The sequence below is a fragment of the Amblyomma maculatum genome, chromosome 2 (assembly GCF_055883805.1).
Source record: "Amblyomma maculatum isolate TAMU_Amacu chromosome 2, ASM5588380v1, whole genome shotgun sequence".
NCBI classification, from domain to species: domain Eukaryota; kingdom Metazoa; phylum Arthropoda; class Arachnida; order Ixodida; family Ixodidae; genus Amblyomma; species Amblyomma maculatum.
The window spans coordinates 37,683,443-37,705,222 of record NC_139345.1 but is presented as its reverse complement, the minus strand read 5'-3'; the positions used below and the strand labels follow the sequence as shown (position 1 = coordinate 37,705,222).

The following is a 21,780-nucleotide window of genomic DNA, read 5'->3' as shown; positions in this document are numbered from 1 at the left end:
GTCAGCAGTGCTGATTACCACTATCATTTTATAAAAGTTATGTGCACGCGCAATAAATATTTAATGATTAATTTATTTTTCTTCAACTCACCTGTGGCTTTAACATCAAGTAAAATGGGATAACTTTGCAGCACTTAAACGTGTTTCTTCTGTTGACTGAAATCATTATCATATACTGTTCATTAATGGACACTGTTTTAATGGCATCGCTAGTGTTCTATTTTGGCTATAAATCTGGCACTAAGATCAAACAGTGTGGCTACTCTTAGCTTGAGTTTTGGCTCCTTTTAGTATATACCCAACGGCAACCATGCTCATGGATAGATTTAGATGGTGGAGAACAATAATGCACTTGAAAATTTGAATTGCATTTGATACAGCTAAACTACCTTTATCAGGCTGCAGCAGAGGCCAAATGGTATGCACATGCGCCTTGCATGTAAGGGGTGCTATCCCCAGCGCTGCCAGTTACCCACCTGTTTCCAATAGGTACAAGCTTTTCTTATCCATTTGCTTGGCTGCTGTGCGTATGAAAAATTCTCCGTACCATAGTACTCTTTGGCCACAGGTGCCCTGGCAATATTAATGTTTGTATTTATCACTACAACTCTTTTAGGCAACACACTCTCTACAAAAGAGTGAAGTGACCACGTTTTCAAAGTAGTCATGTTGAAGCAGCTATTTATTTCCAAAAGCTGATAAAACACTTTACATAACTATGTGGCTGTGCTTTGAGAGCTCTGTCAAAGGAGCTTCAAAAGCTAACCACCTTTGCCTTATTTCCATGGCTCTGCTGCCCCAAAGGCACAATGTTTTCAGCATCAGCACTCTGGTCCATGCTGGCAATGTCTGCTGCGATCTCAATTTCCTCGTTGCCTTTGTTCTTTTTGTTTTTATCCAGTTCAGGACATTCGCTCTTGAAATGGTCAATAGCTCCACAAAAGTTGCAGTGGCCCCCTGGCAAGGCAAAAGGAAAAAATACCAATTAATAAGATGCAATGGACACTGCTTTGCTAACCTTCTAAAGGACTTCTTTTTTTACATTAAATTTGCATAAAATGGTCTTTCAGTACTCATAGTATCATTAGCTGAACAAACATTTGTTGGATGAGTGCTACCCACTGCAAACTGGGCACAGAGTGCCACAGCACACATGAGAAGCTGGTCACAACAGGAACCGGAATTGCCAGTCGGCTTGTGACGAGCCTAGCTAGGGGGTTAAGCGACCTCTGGGTGCATGTTACGTGTCACAACTCTTGATGAGTGCAAGCACTGCAGTATATACCATGGCCTGTTTGCAAGAAGCAGTTAAGTGAGTCTTAATTCCTGTCTAGTCTTACTCGCAGTCCCTCTCAGGATTGAGGGAATGAAAGGCACGTAAATGATACAGCGACAAGCTGTTGCGACTTCAATAGTCGATTACATCACAGCTTTGAATGGTAATTAAGTGAGCTTATCTATAAGTTTCATACACACCATAGCACCAATATTACATGCACTAGAGGCTATGGTTCGCAAAACCGGACATGCCCTAATGCTAATGCTTGTATTGCATTGAATTCTCAAAATGTGTTTCAATTTTCCTTTAAATGTGGAAATTAAGTGTCCCCCTAACATTCATTTAGCAGTCATAGGCGAATACTACACGGCTTTCCGTGGATAGTAATGTTTTACACAATTTTACAAAGAAGACAATATGAAACCAAAATTTAGTATCTATCCTACTTTCATGAACTTAAAGTACAGCTAAAACAGTGAATGGAATTAAAATAGCATTGAGCTTATGGAGAATGCTTATGAGAAGGCTGGGTAAGAAAGTGCAAACCAAAAACAATGGTAGCTGTTTTCCCTTTGCTCTTACTATTCAACATCGTCATCATCAGCCTGACTATACCCACTGCAGGGCGAAGGCCTCTCCCATATTTCTCCACTTAACCCGGCTCTGTGCTAGCTGCATCCACTTGACCCCTGCAAACTTTTTAACCTCATCCGCCCACCTAACTTTCTGCCACCCCTGCTACGCTTTCCTTCCCATGGAATCCAGTTTGTTACCCTAAGCGACCATCGGTTATCCTCTCTTCGCACTACATGTCCTGCCCATGCCCATTTCTTCTTCTTGATTTCCACTAGAATGTCGGTAACTTGAGTTATTTCTCTGACCCACTCTGCACGCTTCCTATCTCTTAATGTTACCCCTACCATTTTTCGTTCCATAGCCCTCTGGGTTGTCCTCAACTTAAATAGAACTCTCTTGGTTAGCCTCCACATTTCAGTCCCATAGGTGAGTACAGGTAAGATGCAACTGTTGTATACTTTCCTCTTGAGCGATACCGGTAAGCTGCTAGTCATAATCTGCGAGTGTTTGCTAAATGCGCTCCATCCCAACCTTATTATTCTTGTTATTTCCTTTTCATGGTCCGGATCTGCGGTTACTACCTGTCCTAAGTAGACATATTCGCCTACTACTTCCAATACTTCGCTACCTAATGTACCTACTCGCTACCTACTATTAGGAAAGGACTAAAAAGCTACTTGTGTGTTGTGAGACATCAAAGAAACCTTCACTATTAAGACCACACACTGATACTTATTCAGAATAAACTTCTTTGTCATGTGTGTATGCTTAACCTTTTATCAATATAGCAATATAGACATTTTAGCTTGCAACCTCTACCCCGCCGGGGTGGCGCAGTGGTTACGGCGCTCGACTACTGTTCCCAAGGACGCGGGATCGAATCCCGGCCTCGGCGGCCGCTTTTCGATGGAGGCGAAAAGCAAGGTGCCCGTGTGCTGTGCGATGTCAGCGCACGTTAAAGAACCCCAGGTGGCCGAAATTTCCGGAGCCCTTCACTACGGCGTCTCTCATAGCCTGAGTTGCTTTGGGACGTTAAACACCACAAACCAACCAACCAATCTATACATCCAATACAGCACACAATGTAGAGTAGTATGCCTGACTTGCAATAACTGCACTGGAGTGCACTTTTTTTTATGTTTCCAATGCGAACTAGATGAACAGAAGAAAAAATATCTTCACACAATGAGTGCACACCTTTGGGATATGCCCCTTTTTCGTTGCGTGGGCACTTCCGACTGAGGTGTCCCTGCTGCTTGCAGATGAAGCACTTGGCATATGGGAACTCTGTTGAAAAGAAACCACGAGAATTCAACACTAGCATTGGGTTAACAACACATAATTCTTGGGAATCGATAACAAAATATCACTAGTATAACCATATTTGAGTGCCTTATCATCAGTCCTTGACAAATATGAAAAAAATATGACAGGCCAACATAACTCTGTGATGTTAATGTATAGGCAAGAAACGGAAAAAGACTTGATTGCGGTTGCCTCTTGCAATAAGCCATACAGCAGTATTTATGAATAAACTTTCTTAGGAGACAACGGCTGTCCAATAAGGAAACTGTACTCATGCTACAACAACAGCCAAAGTTCTAGTGACTATTTTATTGAAATTACAGAGTGACAACAATGATGGAAAATGTCACTACTCCGAATGTTAGGAATTGCCAGACATATAAACAGTGCACAAGGCATATTATGAAATAAAACTTGGCGAGCCTACCGAATGTACAAAACATAAGCTGCTTCCTTATGAATGCAAACGGGAAAGGGATGAAGTCTTGTATGTACTTTCTAATATCAGGTTTAGCCCAAGAATCATAGAAAATGCATATGTTTCGCTACAAGAAAAAAAAAAACAGTCCTTCACAAATCAAAAATGGAGGTTCAGACAAAAATACTGCAAATACAACCTTTTACTCGTAATACTGACTGGTTGGCCCTAGAGCTTCTTTGTTCTAATAATCCATCTTTACACATATGAAATGAACTGCCTCCAGTTGTACCAGAGAGCTTGTGCCACAAACATGAACAGCGCTACTTATAAAATCTGAGAAAAATAAGTGGGTGCAAAATCTATGAGCCTCAGTTTTACCTGTTGAAACAGACGATTGTACTGCAGTAAATGCAAAGACATCCCATGCACATACCATTGTCTTTGCTCGTCTGAACAATGCAGGCAGATGAGAAGTGCTCCGTTGACCCACACTTGAAGCAGATTCCAACAGCCTCACTGGAGTCCTGAAGCATCTGAGGACAGTCAGCCACCTTGTGGCCAGGTTGACGACACTTGAAGCACAGCTGTAGGAAACAGGTGGGGGACAGTCAAAGTAGGTTTTGGGACATCTCTTGGAGAAGAAACATGTGCTTTCAGAGTAGGTAAGCAGCTAAAAATGTGCATCTTGGAGCAGGTGCGAAACAGAAAAATAATCACTCTGTAGCAGTAAGGCGGGCATTTCAGAGCAACTTCTAGCGCAGATAGATAAACCTCGACTAACGTGAATATCTCGAAACATCATTCAGGTTGAGCTTAATATACAACAGAATCAACTTCGATAGGTGGTGTATTTGTCATTGACTCATTGCTTATCTTGAATGGCTTCCATGACAATGTCTGGATGTATGAAAATCTGGCCAGTGCAGATACAAAAAAAAATGCTACGGGGCACTTTGGATCACTGAACTGCGATGAGGCTAAAGCCTCTATCGCGCGGTGGTCTGAAGCCCTCCACTACGGCACCTCCTTCTCTCTGTTTTCACTCCTACCTTCGCGATGACGCAATAGCGTAAGCTACCAGCCAACATATAAAGCCCTACTTTAACAGAGCCGTATGAACGTGCCTGCGTGGCCTAGGAATAATGTGAATGCAAGTATCTTGGCAGGCTGATTCTGATATCACCCTCCTATATGAAAGGAGAGGCCCAAGCTGGCAGCTCCTGCCCTGAAGCCCTGTGTCCAGTTGGTGCTAGGAAGGAGAGGCCCAAGCTGGCAGCTCCTGCCCTGAAGCCCTATGTCCAGTTGGTGCTCGGCCATGTCAGCTGCCAGCTACTGTCCCCCACGTAACGAAAGTGTTATGGACGGATGGACACGATCCGCAAGCATGAGCCATTAAAGGCCTTAAAACATGCCATCAGTCAAGGGTGAGTTTATGGGCATTCGGGCAGTTTTTTTTTTTCATCAAGAAATGTCAAATTTTGACATTTGAGGAGTGAATTTATGACCTCGCTTCTCATAAATCCGCAGTGCCTGCCATCAGCCAGCAATCGGTGCCGTCTCCAAGCCACGCTGTGCACTATACCACAAGCCAATTTCTGCACTCGCAAGCCCCAAATATGCTCTTCACTTCCACTCTTTGTTGGAGCATTTCTTTTCTGTTCATTAGGACAAAAAACAAAAAAAAAACAAAAAAAAAAAACAAATGCTGAATAAAGTTGATTTGATTTGAGAACAATGCACCAGAGGGCGTGTGATTTTTCTAAGGCAGCCCAGAAGCTCTGCCTACCAGTCCAGCTCCCAGGAAAGTAGTGCTGTGTCGACGGCCGTATTGAGTTAGGTTCTGCACACTGAGTAATTTTCGTGTTCATGCATATGGTACTGTGCGTTAAACCATGACACAAGTCCATAGCTTGTCTCTAAGCATCTGTGAGAAGTTTGATTCTGGCATCTTCGCTTTCTTGTCTTGAATTTCATCACACACGAACATGTCCAGAGCCCCGAGCACAGATTGTTTGTTTGTAATGTCCAGAAGTTCACCTGTTTCGCATCTTTTCGCCGTGCAGGCCTGGAAGCGTAGTGAGCGAGCCGTTGTGCGCTGAAGCGCTAATTCTTGTTGTAAATGCTTTCATCCGCTTTTGAGCGCTGTGACCCGGTCCCCTGGAAAAGCTTAGCGAGCAGCAACAGCAAGCAAACCCTGAACTGTTTGCTCTGTTTGCGAAAAGCATCGATTGATTCGCATCTCTTTTATCTATTTTCAGTGTTACATGCATGTCAGGAGATAAACATATGCGCAGTGCCAATGCGAAAGAACTGCGGAATGGCGACTGATGGTTGGCATGGTCTGCTAAATCAGGCGATGAAAGGAACTTGCCAGGTCATGTGACCATAATGCTACTTTCTGTCAGCGTGAAAGCTGAGACCTGTCAGCAAGTAGTCCGGGACAGGAGAATCAAAAGTACCCAGTGTCACATCACGGTGCTGGCAAAACGCAATGAGGCATCTCAATAAACACAAGACTAGTTAATCCCATGACCTACAATGCCAGCACCACCATACTTTACATGCTCCTCGTGATGCCTTTGGAATCGAATGCTGTCTAACATGTTGATACAAGAAGCTTGCCCCATACGTATCGGCAGTTCCGCTGCACTGCACATCATCAAATGTGCCAATATGTTACCGCAAGCCAGAGGCACAAAAACAAAACTATGCCGAAAGATGGAACATGCAGGTTACACTGCTCGTGGTGCACCTAGGAGGTCGGGTCCGAGGCTTTTGCATTGTCTTTTTTTCTTACCTGAAATTCGTATAGGCTAGAATCTGTTTCCTCTCAAGCGCCTATCTGCTGCATCTTTACCAGTGTCACTATTCCCCCCAAGACTCGTTTCCTGCATGCCGTGCACCTCGTATGGTAGCGTTCGGATGTGATCGCCGCACTGGCATTTACTTGCCTGCTTTGCCTGAGTGTTCGTAATGAGTATGCCTAGATCATGCTAGATGTTTCACCCCGTGACCAGCCCCGCAAGCACACAGCAGCATACGGTCACATTAGCTTTTATCGAAGTCTTAGCATTACCATGCATGCAATTTGATTGCTTTGGTGTGCAGGAAGTTATTCTGCAAAATGTGACGAATTGAGGCCACAAGAGAGAAATGCGGTGACTAGTGAGTGCAATTTTAAAATACCGTGATGGCTGGCCACAACTTCAAATGAACAATATTGGGATTTCCAAACACTATTCAAAACACCTCTTCGTGGACCGGAAAGTCATTTTATACCGAAAATTTGGCCTAACGGCAAAGACTAGCACAATTCCAACCCATGTAATGCTTTTGATGCAGCTGTCTCACCCGAGGAAAAAAAAAAAAAACGGGACAGAACAAGCATGTCAGCAACACAAGGCCTACAGGTGATTTTCATAATAAAAGGGGCACCTCAAGCAATCAAGTATGATAGTGCTACAGAGGGTTCTTTCTGTGGGCAGGCTAGGCAGCATAGGGATTGTCTCAAAATTTCATGAGATGAAAAAAGTGCTAGCGGTAGATGGTGCATGCACATTTTTTCTTGGTCAATGCATGTGTCAATGACACCAATAATGTGAATAACAAAAGCAGAAGCACAGTTTTCTGCGTTAAGCATTAAAGGTAAGCAAGACGCACCAACAAAAGCTTTTCACCAATCATCTTTTAAGTTTTAGTTCATAAAGCAGTACCATTTTGTGTTTCTTTGTGCTCATAAATTCTGTTAACCACCTCCCTCTCAAGATAAGAATGTTAATATTTAATCATGGGTACAGGTGGAAGGCACGGACAATGAGGTTGCCTTCTCTATACACTGTTTTCCCAGAACAATCAACCACACCACACAAATGTGTTCTCAATTTGTCTGCAAGCAGCAGATGGTACACATGTAATGAATACATGGCTGCTTCGAAACAGTTCTCAATTCTTTCTCATTCAATTCCATCATTATTATCCACCCATTTAACTGACCGAGTCTAGCAACAGCTCTTCAGATGATCTCTTCAGAAATATAGGCTTGATGCACAATAAAAACAGTGTTTTCATCATCCTGCAAGTGTTCCACTAAAGAAAAAAAAAATAGAACCTTCCTGTTCCATTGCTCTCTCTGTATGGCTGGCAACAGAAAACTTGTTAGCAAGCAAACAATTATGGAACAGTGCTCCTGAGGTGTAATTTTTCAGGAACCTTTTTTACAATAACATCTGATGCGATTGTGAAGCACTCACAACGAAGCAAACAATATGGTGATCATTCTTGGACTAGTGAGCACCGTCGCCACAGCGTGGCGTCAAATTCATGAAAGGTTTCCCCAATTCACCAGCATATCCAGCACCAGTTCAAACAGCGAAGCACTCTCGCACTTAATCTGTCACTGCAGCTTGCACCACCTGCCCTTGAGCATTTGATCTGACATAGTGCTTCTCGAGATCTGAATTTCTGTACTAGCCTCTCGGGCAAACAATGCGAGCTGCTTGGCGCACTCCACAACAGATGACTGTGTGCATACCTGTTTTTGTAAATGACATTACCCATGCTTGCCACATTTCCCACTTGCTAGACACGACCATGGTGGCCACACGAGTGCTGTTGTTTTCTTTAATACGTGGGTGATCGCAACATTTGCGATTACTCGATGTGACACTTCATTTTTCCTAGGTGGCCTCTGCATCAGCACATTGCAGCGTTAGCGGCACCTATGCTAACAGGAGCGACTGACTGATTTCTCCAATCAGCCTATGCCTTTTACTCTGCCCACACCTACCAGTCAGTTTCTGGAAATCACTTCGCCACCACTTCCTGCCAACAATGAACAAGGGTTGCGGAGTTCAAATACGTTGAAATTCAGTTATCAGGCAACTCTTTTCCGGTGCATTTGGCATATAACTCCAGTCACTTTTCAGGTAGAATGGCAACAGCCTGAACAACATGAACAGACAGTCTAGGGTCATGCGTGACCGCCTGAATAACCTTGCACTTTAATTCCAAGTATTTCATTGTTACACCTTCAAAATACCTGTTGACTCTGTCATGGTTCACCTGTACAATATACCACGAATGCAACAAAGCAAGGTTGAAGCCGAACTCTTTATAGCTTTTGAAATTGACAAGTCTTGTGGTTGCTGCCAAGAGGTGCACCACTTTGAACAAATGCATGGTGTTCAATAAAACTATCTCGCACTATGTCGAACCACATGACGAACTTAAAAATTAGAGGGTCTCTTAGACGCTTCCTCTCCCATCATTTGCCTCTTATCAGCGTTCATTGCAGTGCTACAAATAATTATAACCGGTTTACAGGAAAGGAAAGATGCAGAACCTGTCACACTTTCTCCGGCAAGTGTGAGTTTGGATGGTACACCGTCCCTCCTGTCATGTGATGTTCCTTGGCGAGATTGCAGTGTGGGATTGCAGATGGCAGGAACGCTAGACAAGGAGAACACACTTCACAGAATCTCATACACGGGATTTTGTTCTATGACCCTGAAAGGGCTTTTGCCTTAAAATATGACCGCAGCAGATTAACATTTCAGCACTTTTGCGCGCGATCTAAATGCTGCATTCAGAGCACTAGTATCAGGATGCACTCGTACTTCAAGAACTTGTGCAGCATTGCCATAACGTCTTTTTGAACTAGTGGAGAATGTAGCTTACTGATTTGTGGTTTCACTAAGACAAGACACTGCTGCAATAAACTGCAGACATATTTGCGCAAGCACATCTAATGAGTGTGAAAGGCTACCAGCTGTATTAATTGGCTCACCTTGGATAGCTGCCGGCGGAAGAGTAACTCCTCTTTGCGACGCCTTTTACGCACAGCATCCTTGATCTGCTCCTCGGGCAAGCCCTTCTTGCGCATTGCCTTTTTGGCCAAGTAGATGCGCCGTTCCACCTTCTCAGGGAGCAGCAGAATGCCTTTGGCTTCCCGCTCCTGGCGCAGTCGCTGCAGCCACTCTGCCTTTCGGCCACCACCAATGCGGGGACCTGTTCTAATCTGCTTGGGCGCTGGCTGGCCATCTTCGGCATCAACCTGATTTTCATTTCCACCCTCATGTGGAGGCTTCCCCTCCACAGGCACTGTGGCAGCCTCCTTGGAAAGAGCTTTCCTTTTGACTGCTCTTTTTTTCTTGGGAAAAGGGTTCTTCACTTTTCTTTGTTTTTCATCAGAAGGTGGAATCTCTTCTTTGGCTGATGTGATGGTCCTTTTAGCAGCACCCTTCCTCTTCTCCATGGCGGGAGACTGTACCTTTTTGGTGCCACTGTGCACCTCACTTTCACCGGAGAGAGAGAGTTGCTTTTCGACAGCAGGCAGAGCATTCTCCAGAGCACAAGCATTGTTCTTCCTTCTGGCTGGCTGTGTCTTTCGGTTCATACTTGGAGACTTTGCTTTCATGGTTTTCTTGGTAAACCTGTCACCTCCACGGCTTGCAGCATTTTCAGCGGCCATACTCTGTTGCGGCACTGTGGCAGGTCTTTCTTGAGGAGCAACGCCAGTGGCCTGCTGTACTGCTGTAACACCAAGTTCCGCCGGTGCATGCTTCCTCAACACTGCTGCGAGTAGTTCAGCTTCTTTATCATCCACTATGCCAGTTCTTTTTTTGACAACACCCTTGCCTTTCACCTGCACCAATGATTCCATGCACATGACAGAACAAATATTTAGACATAAAACGCTCGAGCTGCTCATTATAGTGAGCAGCACTATAGCACTTGTACTATATTCTGCTGCCTACTTGTTTTCTGCACATTTCCTCTTTCTATAGCACTGACATTTTTCACTAATGTAAGTAGGATTATGATGTAAGAGCTAATGACATTAATTTACAACATACAGCTAAAGACTCATGGCTAACCATGCAACAAATGACATTACTTTTACACATCCAAAACTTGCAACTGCATCTTTCCTCATCTTCCACTTGACATCACAAGAGAATTCCTTACACGTCACAAAATGATGTGGCACCTGTCTAAAAAAGAAAGTCAATTTGCACAACAGGCAAATTAACCTCAATGTACAATAGCAGAACAGACTTCACCTTGGATGCAACTTTACTCCTGATGCTTCGCTGCGACGCCTGGGCATTCGATTTTGTTGCAGTTTTTTCTGTGCAAGCAGCATCACTGTCGGCCGTTACAACAACTGCAGCATTTAGATTTGTTGACTTCGCCTGGATGGAAACGATGGCTTTGTCCTCGGAGGCCTTTCCAGCGAAAATTGTCAGCCCCGAAGTTTCAGAACTGCCCTGCGCACTGCCTTGTTTTGTTGCACCTTCCCGTTGCTGCTGTCTCATAGGCTGCTGCCGCTGGGCCACAAACTCTGACCATGTTGTGGCCTTCCCTGGCTGCCGCTCATGCTTGAGGATGCTCTTGCTTCGTGCCCAGCGAGTCATTGTGTCCTATAGCTTGAAGCCAGACAGAGCACTCCTCTGCAAAAATTGAATGGCAATGCTGTTATGTCGAAACGCCAGCCACTATATTTTGCAAAGGGCCTTAATAGCAATATCCTCAAAGAACATTTAAAAAGGTAGCCAAGTGTAGAGGCCCAGTCACTGCAGTTTTCAGATTCTGAAAACGCAGTGCTTTACTATGCTTTACAAACTCGCCAAGGAAGAAGTTTTACTGAAGTTTACATGTCTGCTTCAAAGCTTATGAAAGGGTGTACCCCATAACCTGGAGCAAGACATATCGACAACTACAGCAACTTCAAGCATTGTATGTTACCCGGTGAAGCCAGCAGCACCTTTCTAAAGGTGCCACGAAGGTGCCACAGATGTCATGAAGTGGTGAAAATGCGATTGGTGAGAAATGAGGAGGCTTAAAATTGACTGGAATAAACTCTTTACTGGGCTGAATAGCACCCGCAAAAGAACTAAGCAATCAGCTTCGGTGATAGCAACAAGTGTGCTTGACTGTCGCTGATCTATGAATCCTTTTCTAAATCGCATCCTGTAAGCACTTCTGTGGTGTTAGTTAGTAGCGGTATGCGGCATGCTGCTTTTAATGGTGCAATGATAATGCAGGCCATAGTGCAACGACCACAAACTAAAGCTATTCAACAGAAAATTTAGTTTCACATTCTGTTGAAGTTTTGGCAACAAACAAGACAAGACTAACTCCCATTCTTAGCTTAATCTTCCGAGAACTGCACTATGCAAAAAAATTGGAGGGCAAGGGGGCAGCTGTCACCCCAATGCCAATGCTTACTTATGCCTCAGTTTACATTTAGCAACACATGCCAGCGGTCGATGAAAGAAAAAGAATGTTTGAGCAAAACAATCCATGTTTTATTAGGGACTGCATAAGACTACAGTAAGTATCCACTCTTCTGAGCGAACAGTTAAAAAATTAACTCACGGATTCTAACCTATGTGATACACTAATTATGCAGGAGATGCATATGATACTCAGTATATCTTTAATAGCACTGTGCGCTTTAGTTGATTCTAAACAGCAAAAAAAAAAGACCTATCTTCAAGGTTACTAAAATCTTACTGAAATTTGTCATTTGGAAAAAGGGGCAAACAGAAAGATATGGCTAAAAACTGCAGTGCTTGTCCTCTGCGTGCAACTGGCCAAAGTAGCAGCAATTTTCCGCTAAATAAAAGTTGTATGAATGCTCACCAGGCTTCATATAAAAAAAAAAAAACTGGCAGTGGCTTAGTTGGGCTATGCCAAGATATACGCAGCGAGAGGTATGTTTCCATGGCTGAGCTTGCTGTGGTCACTGTATGTTTAGCAATGAGAGTCATTGGGTATACACATCTTTTATTCATTTTGCTTGACAGAGACGACTGCCCGATGATCTGTGAAGCAGCATGCAGCGATCTCAATTTTGATTATACAATATTTAGATTTGGTACAGTCTCTTTGGTATACAAGGTCTATAGCAGTTCCCCAATGTGTAGTCTGGACGTGAAGGTTACTCTCTGCGCCTTCTTACACTCATTCTCTCTTTGCCAAGTTCCAGGCGACAACCGCAGAATCACAGCTACTTATATCCATGCTGTGGCACGACAGTTCTGTCATATTAACAGCGGTGAGTTCAAGCAAATTCCCACAGCACCACTATATGCACTATGCACTTTTCATTTAAAGGTATGACATTGGTATGATGTGGAGACCTGCGTGCAAGCTCAAAGGTACATAACGCTGGAACTTGAACTGTTCGCACCACTTCTACCTCTTCTCCACAATGAATGCAAGTGCATTACTCCTCCTTTTTGTGCACTTCGCAAAGATCTTGCTCAACTCTGTTCACCTTCTAGGCAGTCAACAATAGCACAGGCACACAAAATCTGGCTAGGAGTATAGACATCCTTTACTGTTAGCCTGTCTGTATGTAGCCAGCTACTTTGTGCAGACTTTGGCTGTTTCTTAAAATATCACTCACATGTGTTATGCTGCAAATGCACAATTTTTGCTAACATTTGATGCAGTCTCAGTGAAGAAGCAGAGCTAGCATTGGCAGACTGAGAAGATTCTGTCTGCAGGTGGCACACGCGATAGATTCACACTGACAGTTGCAGAATGCCTCCTATAAATAGCTCTCTCTTTCTTTCTCTTTAAAAAGACCACTACATGCAACTCTTGTAAAAGACTGCCGTGCTAATTATTTATATCAAAGAAGGAGCACACAGCAGGAAGCTTTGGCTTACTTGGCACATACTGGAGTGCCTGCACTGTTCAGAGGAAGAAACACAGCAACATCAGTGCACATAATGTGCTTTGCTTAATATAGTCACTTGTAAGCCTTGAACAACACTCATACACACACAATAAACAAGAATTGCTCTGCATCATTCACAAGCATCTCTTCTTGCATTCATCCAGTTATTTCACTAGTAAGTGCAGTATCAGACTAGCACCACCTTAATCTTTCATTGTTCACATACCAAAGCACTGGCATCTTTACAAACTACGGAACAAATGATGGTGTCCAAAATTGCTGTTCTTACTTGAGACTGTACAATATATTAGGTAAGCAAAGCGCTTGGAAATCTTTTGGATAGCAAAAGTCAGCAATCCAGTGATAATGACAAAAGCTAAGAGGAATGTTAAAAATATAGCTGAGCTCACTTATAACAAACGTCAACCATGTCATCCGAAGTTTGTAGTTTGTGGGCTCTATATTACGGCCACCAAAAATACAATCAGTCCAAAGTGGCATCTTTTTTCTTCAGAAAAGTGCACTTTCTGTGTCTGCTTCTTCAATGAGGCTCTATTAGGTGTTTCCTAAGCTCTTCGGCATGGTCATTTGTTCCCCACTGACACCCTTGCTGCAAGAGTCTGGGTACACAAATTTCTCATTTCGGCTGAAGCCTCCACGAAAGTTAGTGGTAGTCCAGGCTCCTTGTCTTCATCAGATTCGTGGAAGACAAGGTGTACCCCTACATCATCTACAATGGCCTTGTCAGTTCTTTGCTTTGTGATGGCACTGTCATCTTCACCAATGACGTCTGTTCAACTGTGCGTTAATGATGCAACGCCAGAAATGTACACACGACGTAGGAATTTTTCGAGTGTCATCCATCACTTCTGGGCCCATGGAGCAACAAAGCTACAGCTATGGGTTGGACTTCGGTTTTAATTCTCTGGTGTTCATTGCAAAGCGCAATTTTCTCTATTTAGTGCTATGAAAAAATTGTAGGTTCTTTTTGGTGATGCAATGTGGTATTCTAGTGTGGTGGAGAGCCGCTTTATTTAGGCCTTTTTGCTGATTGGAACATTCGATTTAGAAGCAATCAAGACAGACTTAGAGCTGTGCTTGTAGAAGGAAATGCTATCACATTTAACAGAGCTAACAGAAGCTGAATGATGGAACTGCTGTGCTGGGTTAATGAGAGGATGGGATATGTATGTCCTGGATGTTGATGCACATTGGAAATGTCCCGGTAGCCAGAACACACTTCTTTGTAAAATTTATGCCATTTCGAGTAGGGCTTCTCGTATGCAGCGAAGCGATACCTGCTTAATCAAGTAACTGTCTTAAGCGAATGACGACAGTAAACAGCACTATGCTAGCAGATGATACTTGGTGAGGGCAAGGAGCCTCCCAGTCTGTAAAGATGTGCAACACCACAAAACATGAAGCTTCAATATTTAACCCAGATTTCTGGCTTGTATACTTGAATTTTCTCCTCCATGCAACTCCAACTCAGTAGTCAAGTAGTTGCACGTGCATGCCACTGATACTGATCTTTTCAGTTAAGACTAAATTTATAAGATTGAATTCTGCCTACATTTATCAAAAGTCCAATCTGTGCAGACCAGCCACACTGTGTGCTGCCTGCATGCAGTACCAGTGTAAAATGCAGACAGTCAATTGGGCAAGAGATGCATAGCATGTGGCTGGCTGTGCGGGCAAGCAATATGCAAGTGGTATTCAAACAACTCAAACCGCCAGCAGTGTATAGCAGTTCTACCTTCAACACCGCCTATATCGCACCCACTGTGCTTCTGCTTCCACAACTGGTACACAAGCATGCAGTGACTGAACTTCTTGTAGACCATCCATGTTAACGGCAAGCATGAGAATGAAAGTTATCTACAGCTTAATGCCTCCTTCTAAACTGCTTTCATGAGTCACCAATTTCTTTCCAGGGTTACGTGACTGAGAGGTGATTGCGCGCTAAATGAGTGGTGCAGTTACAGTTCAGTGTATACGAGATGCATAGCCAAATGGACATTTTATGGCAATGTCCTCGTCACTCGTAATATGCAAGCACTCTGTAAAACTGCAGCCATTATAAGCATCCTGATAACATTTTGCCAATGGCAAAAACTGAATGCCTATACACATACAAAAAAAAAAAGGGGGGAGACAGCATGAAGTACACATTTTTCATGTCCTTCTACTTTGGTGTGCTGTCCTTAATTGGTAAAATGGCACAAACTTGTCCAAACTATGGCACCTCCCATAACAGAAGTGAAGAAAAATAAAAAAAATATTCTACAGGCTTTCCAATCACTTTAATTCATTCCAAAGTTCTAGGGGCCTATACAAAAACACCGGTGTCCAGCAAGCACTACGGTATCACACACTTTTAACCAATACAAGCATTTCACACCACCACAGAAGTTTTCAAAAATTTTGTTAGCATGGGTCAAACATGCACCACAATGCAAGCCTTTTTGTGTTAACCATTCTCTCGTTTACTCAGAGCTGGTGACATAGTGTGACATTTCAAGGCACTTGCTGCAGCTTTCAGCTAAGCATGAGCAGTTCTGCAGCCAGTGGATACATGCAGCTCATATGCTGCATTACCGACACACTGCATAAAGTCAAAACCACTGTCTTCAGGTGCATAGGCCTTCTGTCAACATACACACCAGCCAGGTACTTTGGCTACCGAGTGCAAACAAGGTAATGAACAGGGGATGTGACATAATAGCAAAATTTTAATAACAGCACCTTGCTTGCAAATTCATTCCTATGAAGAGAAACTGCAAAATGCTGCATGTACTCTGACCACATGTTCAGCCAGGTAAACTTATTTCATTCACTCTTCAATGGACAGTTTCACACTAATCTCGGCCTGGTTGGCAGCTAACACTCTACATTTCATAACCACCCCCCCACCTTTCTTTCAGCTGTCCAAGGGAACAACATACACTTATAAGCACTAAGCTAATAATATCACAACAAAACTGCATTTCCCTCATGCAAATACCAAGCACGACGGACGCTACACGAATGTGCAGAGCAGTATATCAAGTGCCAGTTTGTATCAAAGGGCTCTAAAAATGGTATATTTACAAGTCAAGAATGGAACGGCAGCCATTTGGGTACAGACAACACTACCATCTTTGATCACCTTTCATGTTTGTATGAACCCAAAATACACACAAAGCTTGCTTATGCCAAGTTCAACGAAGTCTGCACCTGAACAAAGTGGGTGGAGACAACAGAGTCAATAAAAACCTCAATTAGCTGAAGAACTGCAAACTGCAAGTGGAGTCACAGCCCAGTTTACTGATAGCACATGAAACAATATCCACACATTGCTCTCAAGTTGCTGTTAAAAAGACACTCTATATACACAAGTTAAATTTTGCACAAGGTTTACGTGTCTCAGAAAATAAGTAAACCACGCAACAAAAATCCTCCCAAGTTACTTCTGCTAGTAAATAAACAAAAATCTGAACAGCCTTTAGCCTAGCTGATGCCTAATATATGCAATACGTGGCTTATGCAGCAATTATTAAGCAACTATCTCCTTTACTGTGTGGAAGACCTGAAGATTAGCCCTTTAAAGGCACAGAGCCAATGGGTAGCAAAGCAATCACCAGATATATGCAATACAGGCAATGCGATAGGAGTTACTTATCTAGCACTTTTCCTCTCAATAACAAATAAACTTTCTCTGAGCTTTTATACCTGTCACCAATGTACCTTATATAAATTTCTGCAAGAAAACTTTCACAAACCTCACCTGACCACAACAAGATTCCCAATCATGGGCTCTATGCACTTACAACATGCAAGCAAGCAGTTTTTTCAAGAATTCTTACAAAATGCTTTACACTTGCCATTCCCACCTCTGGCATTCATCAAGTAACCTTCACAACTTTTCTGGTGGAAACCATACGAGATTACTGTGATATGTGGGAAAGTCCACTAGCAGAATTTCTCTAAGGTGCACGACCAGTTGATGCAAAAAAAAAAAAAGAAAATACACAAAAATAACGAGAATACCATGTGGCTCTTTTCTACTTAGAAATTGCTTTTACATTAGAAAAACAAAAATAAAGTCCTATTTCCAGAAACCCTTGCTTTAGCCCCAAAAAGCTTGATATTACAAACACAAGTTTTAAGTGTTTACAAGCAATATCAATACCAAGGCTAAAAATCAATAGCCAACAGGTTAGCGTCAATGACTCCATTTTTTAGATGCATACCACAGAGTTCATTTAAAAACTCCCAGCGCAGCCTCAGTCAAGGCAAGGCTGTATGATATGGCTTTCAAATACTGACAAAATTCACTGCAGATGACAAGTGGACTCTTCAGGAAGCACTGTTCGTGTACCTTCATCACAAATATGTCCAGCATGGCATAGTAACAACACTGAACGGAAAAATACATTTATACATATTAACACCCACAACATACTGGCGCTGGCACATAAACAGAAGCTTAAACAATTTGTACAATAAGTTACCGGTATGTTCCTTCTAGGACCAACAATGCCCTCTGCCAAGCACATGTTCAACGAATCAGGGGCCATGAAAACATTATGAAACAGGACAACTTATATGCAGCCTCAAGTCAAAAGTATAACAGAACAAAATCCCTGCCCAACATTCAACACGTGTCTAATACAATTTTTAATGAAAAAAGGAAGAAAAAAGACCTTTGTTTGGCTGCTGAAGCTACCCATGAGCTGCTCCTGGAACACGCAGCACCAGAAGGTGTGTAAAATACAATACCACTGAAATTTTACAAATGTATGAATACTTCTTAGAGCAGTAATAGGCACCTTGAACTATTGTAACAATTTCTCTCAAAAATGTTCCATGCAGCCACGACGAAAGCAATCTGGAAACCCCTGAGGTGGCTTAGATGGCACAGTGACTGCAATTAGTGCTTAGTAAGCATTGAAAAAAATTGCAGCACACCTGAGCTTAGCCCACCAACTTTAAAATCCCTAAGTGAAAGAAAAAAGGTCTAATGTTGCCGTTTAGTCGTCCAAGTCTTTGTAGTCATCATCCAAAAGAAGAGCCACTGAAGGCACGTGGCAGCTTCCCCAGTCAACAGGGCCAGGAGGAGAAAAAGGAAATGAGGAAGTCACAAAATGCTGACTGTCCATTCCTGCACTTGGCCGTGCAGAGTTGCGCTGACTGATGGCAAAAAAGTACTCGTCCGAGGGCAGCCGTCGATGCCGCAGCTGCACAGCCTCTCCACTATCACGTTCCTTCAGCAGCCGGATCTGGGTAGCTAAAAAATTTATGTCTCTGGCCACACGAACATTGTGGAGAAAGAGTGTCGCTGGATCACCATTAACCACCTCTGCTTTTGGAATCCAACGGTAGTAGCACTGAGTCCAAACTGACAGTGCCTTCACAGTGGGGTCGAGCAGCAGCAGGTCTTCACAGAAAGATTGCACACCCCGATCCCCAGCACCCTCTTGTGAGCCCGTGCTGAGCAACTCCTTGGATCTCTGAAGAAGATGCAATGGATTTTTGAACAGTTCCAGGTCTTGGGGAGAGAGACGGGACTGCGGGCCCACCCAGTCCCAAACATTGCGATAGGGCTGCAGCTTCAACGCCTCCCACCGTTGCCGATTGTTCCCGAAGAGAAATGCATCATAAATGCCCACATGTGTACAGTCCCAGAGGTTAGTCAAATAAGACTCTGAAAACTCGAATGCTGCAGGAAACTGTGCCAGAAGCTGCCACACACAATCGAGAAAAAACAAGAACACTGGCGCCGCCTCTGGCGATGCCCGTCCCTGGCCTAACAAGTCCAGGCGCTCTGGGAAAGGATGGCCCGCAGCTACCCACTCTTTGTCAATCAAGGTCTGGAACCCCGCCTGTGTTCGGTAGTGAGGGTCGAGGAGAATCTGCACTAGGCTGACGACAACACAGGCCATGTCGGCTCCCGTCTGCTCACGCACCAGGACGTGCTTTGTGCGCTCTGCCATCACCTTGGCGGTTGCAAGCGCGACCTTGAGGCAGCCTGACACGCACTCCAGCCAGCGCGTTGACTCCAGCACCGCGTAGAAACGCGCCTCCTGCTCGAGAAACTCTGCTTCGTCGGAAGGCATGCAGACTGCCTGCAGCTTGTGGAAGCTGGAGCCCACCTCACGCACGATGGGACACTCGAGGTCCAAATTCACCAAGTGCACTTCGGCGCCCAGACACTGGGCAAGTAGTTGGTGCCGGTCGCTCTCGGCCGACTCAGAGCCTGTATCGGAGGTCGCGCCGCGTACGAGCGCCGCCCCGCTCGGGTGACTCCAGCACCAGGCAACGGCGCGCTTGTTGAAAAAGTGCTGCGCCATGTGCTCCAGCTTGCAGTCGACGAGCCGACGCGGTACCGCAAAGCGGCCCGGCAGCGCGCCCGAGAAGCGGTACCGCTCATTTAGCTCGGTCACCCGCCACAACTTGGAGGCGCCGCAGCGTCGGAGCTCGGCTTCCCACTCGCGGCCGCTCTCGAAGGGCGGCTCACGCTGGCCTATTGGGCCCCCGCGAGGGCAGAACAGCTTGTCCAAGCTGGACACGAACGCGTGTCGAGAAAGAAACTGCAGAACCTTGGCGCTGCACTGGTCGCTCTGGCAGAACTTGAAGGAGAAGGTGAAGATTCGCATGTCTTTGCAGTGGACCTGCAGTACCTCGACGGACTGCGCAGCGGCCGCCTGCGGCGATAACCGCTTGCGACGGCCCCCAGAGAGTTGAAACAGGGCTTCCACGTTAAGAAGGCTGATGTCGTTTTCACCTAACACGCGGTTCGCGCAAAGTGCGCGGGGCTTGCGCTCCCCGCTCGTGTCCATTGTAACGAAGCTCAGCTTGAAGTTGGTGCAGAAAAGCACGCCCGACACGCCGTTTCGTAGATCGCTGAACGTGTTGAACTTTAGCACGTTGTCCACCTCAGTAACCACCATTTCACCATCGCACAGTACGGGTTTCAGCGTCGCGAGCGGAATTAAATCCGGCGGAGGCCCTGCGGCGGGTGGGCGTGCAGACGAGCGCTCGCCAACACCGAGATCTACGTACGAGACAAACGAACTGCCGGCGCGCTTCAGCCTCGTCTCGGAACCCATAGCTTCTTGTTCCGGCGGCGCGTCGCTCACCTGCAACACATTGCGCCGGGTGCCCAACTTGAATGGGAAAGAGTCCGTCGATATCTGCATCCTGTTGTCAACGTCGCCAGAGACGTGCGATACTCCGCACTACGCCGGGCCAACATCTAAGCCTACTCATCGGTAATCGTGTGTAGCCTCTACAGGAGTCTCCTTTCCCACTGAGACGGAAGAGGCCGCTCGGGCTTACAGGGTACCTGAACTCATGGTCCAGCCTGAAACCCGCCGAGCCCGTGGCTGTAAAAGCGCACTTTGTTGGGACATGCACAGAAACGGCTCGCAGCCGCGCGTGACCCAACAGCCAAGGTGGGGCTGGCGCGCCGAAGCCCCGGAGCCGCCTACTTGTCCCGTTTCAAGCCACTCCAAGTCCACTCCACCAAAAATGCTATCATCATCATCGACAGATGCCGCGCTTTCAAACAGGAAACAGCCCTTGTTTACGTTGGGCCAGGGAGAAAAAATTGCACGTGGCGTGACACAGCGCAGTATGTATGCATGCGAATCGCAAGAAACCTAGACAAACATCTTGCTTACAATGTAAATAAAGCAAGTTTCCACAAGAATGTGACTATGGATTAACAAAAGAAACACATGAAAATAGCGTAAGTGCAACAAGATCAGCAACACTCGTTGCCCAGGCATTAAGTTTCGACTATGAAAATCACACTGCACACTATCTATTTCTACACACTTATTTAGCAACGCAGACGAAGTTTTCGATCACTGCTTTAACAGCTTTAGAAGTCCATTGCCTGAGCAAGGAAGTGCCGTGCGTGCACGATATTTGCTAAACGCCGCATCAGCTGTTTGTGCGCAAAATAAATGGTATGGTATGTGGTAATAGAAAATATTTTGACGCTTCACGCAGGCCATGCGGAATACCGTAGTGTAGGGCACACAATTTCGACCATCTGAGGTTTTTGCATCACACAACACATGGGCATCTTTGCATTTCGTCCTTCTACCATGTTTCGTCTCCATAGCAATCCCGGCCAGCCGATATAAAACGTGAAAATGTTTACAAGGTGCAGGTTACTCACTTTTAGCATGACCCCGCAGATTTCCTTGTAGCAGACATTGCCGATAAGCGTTCAAAACAACCAGCACTGCAAAGCTACACAGTAGGTCACAGAGCTTCCTTGCGAACACGTTGTAGTCATTTGTCCCCACGAACCCTCATCACAATCGCTCAGGTTTCATCGAAATCGCCACCATTTAACAAATGAATCGTTCTTTTTTCCTATTTAATTTTTAAAATATAACCCGCACAAAAATTCTGCCTCATTATTTGAGCATTAATTTAACGATGAACGAAATGCGCCTCTTGGTTTGCGTCGTTAAAGATCATATGAAAACGAAAACACTACCAGAAAATAAC

At 44.7% G+C, this 21,780-nt stretch overlaps 2 protein-coding genes across 2 annotated transcripts; both read right to left on the bottom strand.

Moving 5' to 3' along the window:
* Nucleotides 1-664: 664 nt before the first annotated feature.
* Nucleotides 665-21,709, bottom strand: LOC146198393 (uncharacterized). Its single transcript, XM_084593882.1, has 6 exons — nt 21,443-21,709; nt 10,643-11,032; nt 9,367-10,224; nt 4,015-4,165; nt 3,053-3,142; nt 665-957 (listed from the first exon to the last, which is right to left on the bottom strand). The coding sequence occupies exons 2-6, from the start codon at nt 10,994-10,996 to the stop codon at nt 755-757; spliced, it is 1,656 nt and encodes a 551-aa protein (XP_084450008.1). The 5' UTR covers nt 10,997-11,032; nt 21,443-21,709; the 3' UTR covers nt 665-754.
* On the bottom strand, nt 17,262-20,766 carry LOC146198394 (myotubularin-related protein 10-B). Its single transcript, XM_084593881.1, has one exon. The coding sequence runs from the start codon at nt 20,451-20,453 to the stop codon at nt 18,285-18,287; it is 2,169 nt and encodes a 722-aa protein (XP_084450007.1). The 5' UTR covers nt 20,454-20,766; the 3' UTR covers nt 17,262-18,284.
* Nucleotides 21,710-21,780: the final 71 nt, after the last annotated feature.